At 46.5% G+C, this 8,138-nt stretch overlaps 1 protein-coding gene across 1 annotated transcript in view; it reads right to left on the bottom strand.

Annotated features, from left to right (window-relative positions):
* The window catches only part of LOC104128333 (deleted in malignant brain tumors 1 protein), a 13,672-nt gene extending 9,616 nt beyond the window's left edge, over positions 1 to 4,056 (bottom strand). Inside the window, exons 1-5 of the mRNA XM_009641094.2 lie at positions 3,729 to 4,056; positions 2,105 to 2,255; positions 1,582 to 1,793; positions 1,168 to 1,340; positions 254 to 642 (exon numbers count right to left, since the gene is read on the bottom strand). Of these exons, the coding sequence (XP_009639389.2) occupies positions 254 to 642; positions 1,168 to 1,340; positions 1,582 to 1,793; positions 2,105 to 2,255; positions 3,729 to 4,056 (1,253 nt within the window). The remainder of the gene's footprint in view (positions 1 to 253; positions 643 to 1,167; positions 1,341 to 1,581; positions 1,794 to 2,104; positions 2,256 to 3,728) is intronic.
* Between the last annotated feature and the right edge of the window lie 4,082 nt (positions 4,057 to 8,138).

The raw sequence follows: 8,138 nt of genomic DNA on the forward strand, positions 1-8,138 counted from the left end.
CAGTTTTCATCTATCTCATTGCTGCTACTTTGAATTTTGTGAATAAGACAAGGATGAAGTAAGTGAAACGAAATGTTAATAAGGTCTAAATGTCTTTTCTTATTTCCAGACTCATACTGTAAAATAAAAATCCAAAGATCTCAACAGTCTGTTGATAATGAGATCTAAACCAATTCAGATTGGCTCTATTCTTTTAAAGAAATGCAGAAAGGATATTACAACTATGCTTCTAATGATTTGAGAAAGCTCTTACCCATTCTTGATGATATCATAGGCTGGAGTGTTAAAATCATGAGGATCAGGTGATGCCACACATGTGTCCACAAACAGGGTCAGGTTTGGGTCAGAGCTCTGAAGATAAGCTTGCAGGTACAAATTTTGGTTCAAGTCAATGTAGTATGGGGAGTCGTGCACTTGCCGCAAGAATGATGAGGAATCATAGAAAGTGATGTTCATGTCGTATCTTCCAAACTGATTTACATTCACATCTACAGTATCCTCAGCAACATACATTATTTGCATCCATGTGTTCTGTAGCATTTTGCAACTGATATGTAAGTGAATATTCTTTTTCCTCTTGATTATGTACCCAGAAGATGTAACTTTGATCATGTTGGAATAGTTGATTGTATCATTGTTCTCCTGTTTAACATGTAATTTAAAATGAAGAATTGCATTTTTGTCATGTTCCATGTTCTAAGCTTTCATAGAGTAATATGCAATTTAAAAATGTAAATTCATCTTAAACTCTTTAAACCAAGAAGCTTGATGTTGGTCTTTTCTGCTCACACACTGTAATTAAATTTGCTGGAGTATGTAATTAAACAGAAATCAGTGGAGAAAAACTCTTTGTTAAATCCAAGGCAGAACCAACTCACTGAACATCTGTACAAAGCACCAGTCATGTAGCACACAGTCATCCCAAACCTGCATGACACTTAGGAGACTACATCTACTTTAAATCACGGAAAGTTCATATAACCTCCTCCTCCCATGCTTTCCTCCCTAGAAACTAATTTCTATTAAGCATGGGGATTCCCTAAGGCAAGGAAAACTAAAGCACTAAAAACCTCCGAGTCTTGTTGGTTCACTTCTTAGCACAATGGCCCTTTCATGACTCTTTTCGAGGCAGATGCTGCAATTCAGTGTGCACAACAGTGAGCGTACCTCTCGTATCGTCCCACAGCCGTTGTAGGGAATGTTGAATATAACCTCGTGTGACGTGACTGTTGGTTTACAGCGAGTGTCATTCAGGGTGACCATCTGCACTGAGTAGCCTTGAGACTGGAGATAGTCTCTGCTAACCACTGCATGCATGTAGTCCGGCAGGCACAGAAGGGCTGATAAAAGAAGATACAATATATTCATAACTTCATGAATTTGTTAATGATTAAAGATTGTAATTGAACCAAATGTTGTTATTTTCTTAATTTAGAAGGTAGGCAGTTCACACACCAACCCATCATATTTCACACGCATCATTTAATTTCCCTAACATCTTTAAATATACACAAATACCTATTTTGCAAACAAAAACAATAAACAGGCTTGTCCATTGGGAAACACCAACCAGGAACTTACTAGTGTTGTGATCTGCTGGAATGGCGGAGTAGTGAGCCTGAAACCCTCTGAAGGTGTATCTAAAATCGCTGTGAAAGTGAACAATCATCATGTTCGAAGAGGATATATACGTGGGAAAGGAACCAGAACAAAGTCTCCCAAGAAGCGGGGAAGAGTGTGGAGGCCCGTCATAGACTTCAACGTAGTCATACTGGCATCTGCTGCTTTGCATCCTGGTGAACAAACATCATCACCTTGTCAAATGCATTTCAGAAACTCTGATTTAACTGCCTAACTAGTGATAAAATCTTTCAGCACTTAAAGTTTTCATGGCAGAGGTTTTATTCATATTGTATGTATCTGTAGCAGCAAATCATGAGCAGAAGATACTACAGTAATCCAGATTTTGTTCTGGTCTTCCAACTGCTGGATGTTATTGAAAGTATCTTTAAAATTGGGAAGGTTGCCGTTTCAAATAAGTTTTCAAACTTCTCAAGTAAGTTTTGACTTTGTTATTTGCCCAGGGAATCAATGTTTTACTTACACAATATCTCTAAATGTGAGCATAACACGGAAATTGTTCTCTACTTGTATTTCCCACACACAGTCAGCATTGTTTGGATAACTTCCAGGGTAGAATGGACTCTGAAGCACCCCAGAGGAATTTGAGATTGAGCCACCACAAAAATAAGGTGCTGCAGAAAGAAATGGAAGAGAATTTTACTTACAGTAACCTCTATAAAATTGTACTTGATTTGTATGTGTCTCGTCCACAGCTGCTGAAAAGCGGGTCTCCTGCTGACTGCAGGTGATATTCTGTATGACCCAAACCAAAACAAATATTTGATTTTGCTTTAGGTTTACTTTCATGTTGGATTCAGGATTCCCTGTCCCATCCATGGTGTCAGACCACCCTCTTCAGGCTGGGCTGGTAACACCCCGGCGCTCTCTGCTCTGGGCTCTCCTTTCCGCAGTCGAGTCTGATTCTGGGAAGTTTCATGAGAGTCAAAATGGAAGTATTTTCCCAAACGGACAGGATCCCCTTGCTTACTCTGCTGCTTCTCTTTATTCCCCTAAGGACTTTGGAGGATAAATAAGTTGCAAGTCTTCTAGGAAAGTCTGTAATTTTATTGTCTCGGGCAGAAATAAGCACTCCAGGCTGCTGGGCCAAGTCTTAAATGTATCTATCTCAGTTCTCCTATGAGCATAGCTGCATGTTTCTGCCAGCATGAATGACACATAATTCTTATGTTAAACACACAATAGCACTAAATTTTTCCTTATATGAAGGTGAGCACAAGCTCTGAACTTAATTCTTACAAGATGTGACACGTAAAGGCAACAACCCCCATTTTATATTCCTGCACAGGGACAGCCCCCGGTGCAGCACCCTCCTCCCTGCCTCAGGAATTTGGGATTCTTGGGCCATTCCAAGCTTGGGAGCATCAGCTGTACCCAGACACTGCCCGTTCCTCTGATCAGACTGGATGGACTCTCAGGTACCTTCACTTTTGTACTATTTTCTCCTGTGAATAGTCAAGCTCTAAATCTAAAAACTGCTTTCTAAGGCAAAAATAGCAGGCTGAAGACCGCAACAGCTCTAGTAAGCAGAAGACCCCCAAATTACACATTGCAATACTTGAATACCACCCTGTCAATACTGACGTGTATGGTTGAAAGTTAGAGATTTAGACAATGCTTCCTAAGCCTTGACCCAGCTGAAGAGCCCAGCGAGGAAATGGCTTGCCCACAGCCAGCCAGCATAACTGCAAATTAAGAATCACTGAAATGTAAGGGGGTATCACAGCCTAAGAATTATCATACAAGTTTAAAGTGATATTGCCATAGAAACAAAAATCAAATTAAAAAAAAACCCAACAGGGACACAGCCCACAAACAAAAAAGGTGAGAAAACCACAGAACCACAGAAGAGCATTACCTGATGGAGGTGTCGGGGTGGCCAGAGCAGCTGTGGGTGTGGAGGAAGAAGAGCCACAAGTGAGACGTGTTGCTCAGGACAAAGGTGCTGGAGCACAGACATGGCACCACCTTGGGCCATAGGGGACCATGATGGGGACCATGGCGAGGAGAGGATGGGAACACAGGGGTCTGGGCACAGAAGGTCATGAGCTCCATGGGAGACACAGTGGCCTCTGCTGCCCACGCACCTGCACAGATGACACTGGCGTCCTCCACATGCCTGCAGTTGTGCACACCCCAGCCGTTGTGCCTGCACATCTGGAGGGAGGGCTCATCCCCATGGCACTGCACATTGTCCAGGAAGATGGGCCCGGAGCCGAAGCCAAAGTGCGCGTTGCCTGGGGCGTCTGTGGGCTGGCCACAGCCCAGCTGCTGGCACACCACCTGGGCATCATGCAGGTCCCACCAGTCGTCACACACCGTCCCCCAGCTGCTGCCATTGTACACCTCCACGCGGCCCTCGCAGCCATTCCTTCCACCGGAGAGCTGCAGGCGGATGCCTGGGGTGAAGCACATGGGTTAGGGTCCCTCCAGCCCAGCACCCTGCAGTCCCCAGATGGGACCCTACAACAGGCAGCCTGCATGGTTGCTGCAAGGCCAGGGATGGGGCTGGTGGGTGCGAGTTACTTGTCAAATACAGCCAGTCTGCGGTGGGCACTGAAGCTATGGATGCAAGTAAGAATTTGGTGTCAATGAAAAAGGCTCTGAACACAGTCAGTGCATGTCATGCACCCCAAATTAGTCTGTCTTCAAGGATCCCCTGTCCTATGTCACATCCTGTGGAGGTTTTTCATTCAATTGAAATAACCATCATGACTTCTGTTTCACACAGCCATCTGCTCCCTGGGCAGAAACCACATGCCTATGGAGATCTAGCTTGCATTACAAAACATTTGATGCAGCAGATCTCTCTTTTCCAGTCACATCCCAAATCCCAGAGCATGTCTAGGAAATAGCTGTGTTACTACCCTTGCAGGAACTGGAGGGGAAAAGGCAGAATGATCCCCTGTCTCAATCCCCCCAGTCACAGTGAGAGGAAATCCCTGCCCAAACAGTTTCCTTCACCAGCAATGGCTACAGAGGTCCTGGACTCAAGCCTCAGCCCTACAGTTTGCCAGCTCTTTTCCATGGTCTATTTGCATCCTCACTGTGGACTTGGGTGCCAGGAATGGCCTAACTGGAGTGGCCCAGAAAAGGGAGACTTTCTCCAGTGCAATCAGGTCTGGGAAGGGAGATCAGAGGCACTAAGGAGATCAGTGAGTGACAGCAGACAGGGTTACCTGGTGTGCTCCCCTCTGTTGTGGTAGCCATTGACACTGTGGTGGTCATCTCTGCTAGGGTAGTCATCTCTGCTGTGGAGGTTGTTGGCATTGTGGTGGTTGTCTCCACTAGGGAGGACATCTCTGCTACGAGTGTTGTCGGTGCTGTGGTGGTCACATCCACTAGGGAGGTTGTCTCTGCTAGGGAGGTCATCTCCATTATGGAGGTTGTTGGTGCTGTGGTGGTCACCTCCATTAGGGGCATCATCTCTGCTGGGGGGGTTGTTAATGCTGTGGTGGTCATATCCACTAGGGGCATCATCTCTGCTGGGGGGGTTGTTAATGCTGTGGTGGTCACATCCACTAGGGGCATCGTCTCTGCTGGGGGGGTTGTTAATGCTGTGGTGGTCACATCCACTAGGGGCATCCTCTCTGCTGGGGGGGTTGTTAATGCTGTGGTGGTCACATCCACTAGGGGCATCGTCTCTGCTGGGGGAGTTGTTAATGCTGTGGTGGTCATATCCACTAGGGGTATCGTCTCTGCTGGGGGGGTTGTTAATGCTGTGGTGGTCGTCTCTGATAGAGAGGTCATTAGTGTGGTGGTTGTCTCATCTATGGAGGTCACCCCTGTTACAGACATTGTCTCCAGTGTTGAGTTTGTTGGTACTGTGGAGGTCTTTCCTGTGAATACAGAAGAAAAACACCACTCAGATGAGGAACGTGCTTGCGCAATGGGTACATCTATGTGTTAGGTACACACCTAGTTCCTCAAGAATGAAGTGAAATCATGACACATTACTCTGATGGCATACTCCATCTTGACTGGGGTCAATGGAGACCATGGAGGTGGGGAACAGCCAATTGGAAATTTTTCATGGAAGTGGTATTTCCAGATGGTGACAGCAGGGAAAAGTACTGCTGTGGCATCTGCTCCCAGCCACAGGACACCATGGCGCAGGTGCGAGCCAGAGGCTGTCCTGTACAGGCTCCTGCCATGGAGCCAGAAGCTGTAGGGTTCCTAGCAGCAGTAGGGCTTGGACCTATCAATCACCATCGCAGACACCCTTCTGCAGAGGCTCAGGTCATCCCCAGGAGCAGCCTGGAAAGTGGTCTTGGGACAGTGCTTGGTGCAAGGCCAGGAGTGGATCAGGCCGGCATGAATTACCTGTTGAATATGGCCAGTCTGTCATAGGCACTGGAGCTACAAATGCAAGCAAGAAGTAAATGGCATTTAAAAGGCACTGAACACAACACACATATGGTAAAGGAGGTATAAGAGGAAGTTTTGTTGTTTTCTTCCAAGTGCAAAGCACCGATGTAGCTAGCATTTTCTTCTTGCATGAATTCAGCTCTGTAGGCTCTTCCTCTAAGGAAATGTAGAAAACTGCAATATATATAAAAGACCTGAACAACCTGTTGTTGTCAGCCATGTCTCGTTTCATAATGATCTGCTGGTAATGCAGGAGAAAATAACATACAAATGAACTACATTTTCTTACAAAGTAAGGGGAAAGTAAAATCAGAAAACAGCAAGGTGACAGGGTGGATATTTGTAAAGGAAAAGAATATTAATGGACCTAAATCTGAAGGAAAACTTGAAAAAAACAGAACTAACGCAAAGTGAGTTGTCAGCTATGGCAGTTTGTGTTGTGACTGTAAAATTATTATTGCCCATAAAGAATACATTAAGGCTTGAGGTAAAAGGATGAGTTTCACGTAGCCCCATTCCTCTCTGACAAACACTGCTTACCAGACATAGCTTTGCCTCTAATCTTGACATGTTTCTTATTCTCTTAGTCACTGCTGAGTGATTATACAGAATAAAAGTTCTGCATATTGCAATGCACATCTGATCCTTGGGTTTTTTAATAGCTTTGCATGAAGTGAGCAATCAGAGTTTGTGTAGCATCCGAGTAAGAAAAAAAGTGAGTCCATGATGGGTCTACAGGGTCAGCAGAGTAAAAAGACAGGGCTCCTGAAAGATCAGACTGTGCTTCCTGAGAACAGGCCTTTTCAAAGAGAGTGTGCCCTTAAACAGATACAAAATTCTTCACAGTAAAGTAGAAAGAAAGATTAGATATCTATCAGGTATACCTGGTATAACTTTCCACCATATGTCTCGAATGAATGAAATACACTATCAGGAAGAGAATACCTGCATACCCCAATGCTGACGCATGTCTATTGACAGTAACTTACAGAAATATTATTAAGAAAAATGTGACAGCACCTGAACAGACAACACCAGCATCTTCATAGTGGCCACAGCTGTTTATGCTCCATCCAGCACGATTACAATGCAACAAAGACAACTCATTTCCATTGCAGACCACATTGCCCAGAAGTATGTCGCCGGAGCCTTGCCCAAAGTAAGCACTTCCCATAGCTGCAATGGCCTGGCCACATCCCAGCTGCCTGCACACGACCTCAGCATCGTTGAGGTCCCAGCTGTCATCACAGACAGTACCCCATCCTCCATCCTGGTAAATCTCACCGCGGCCCTCGCACCGGTTCCTGCCGTTCACCAGGGTAAGGGAGGCACCTGGGAAAGGAGGAGAGAGGGAGAACTTGGGAAAAGCCTCGAGCACGCAGGCACCTTCTCTCGCCGCGGCACTGGCAATGCTCGATGAGTGTCAGGCCACCAGGACTGTCGTGCTCTGCCTACTTAGGCTGTGCCTTTCCCGCGCTCTGCTCTCCCATGGAGCAGACCAAAGCCCACCCTCTGAGCCACTACCTGCTACAGCCAAACGTAGTAGCCAGGAAAGCCAGGCTAGATTCAGACCCACCTGGAGAAGAGAAAGCCCTCAAATTGCCTGTGGTAGTATTTGTAGCACCTGTTAGGGAAGGAAGAGAAAGAAGCAGGTGAGGAGGTTGTGGGTGAAGGGGCATGAGCAGGTTTTGTGGCAGCACTGGGGAAGCTGGAGGCACCGTGTCAGGCGTGTGCTGGAGAGCTTGGGGGTCTCAGTAGGGTGGTCTGCCATGGTGGGAGCAAGAAACCCCCCAGTCTTTGAAGACGCCTCCAGCACATACCAAATGGTGGCCAACCTGGGCCACCTGCTGAAAGCAGATGGGGATTTGGGAAGGAAGAACCACGGTACCTGAGCACACCACACCAGCATCTTCCTGGTGGCCACAGTTGTGGGTGCCCCAGCCACGGTGGCTGCACTGGAAGAGGGAAGACTCGCTCCCCGTGCAGTGCACATCGTCCAGGTAGATATTGCCCGTGCCTTGTCCAAAGGAGGCACTTGATGGTGCAGAAACAGCAGAGCCACATCCCAGCTGCCTGCACACGACCTCGGCATCGTTGAGGTCCCAGCTGTCATCACAGACAGTGCCCCA

Source organism: Egretta garzetta, unplaced genomic scaffold (genome assembly GCF_000687185.1).
Source record: "Egretta garzetta isolate BGI_Z169 unplaced genomic scaffold, ASM68718v1 scaffold386, whole genome shotgun sequence".
NCBI lineage: Eukaryota > Metazoa > Chordata > Aves > Pelecaniformes > Ardeidae > Egretta > Egretta garzetta.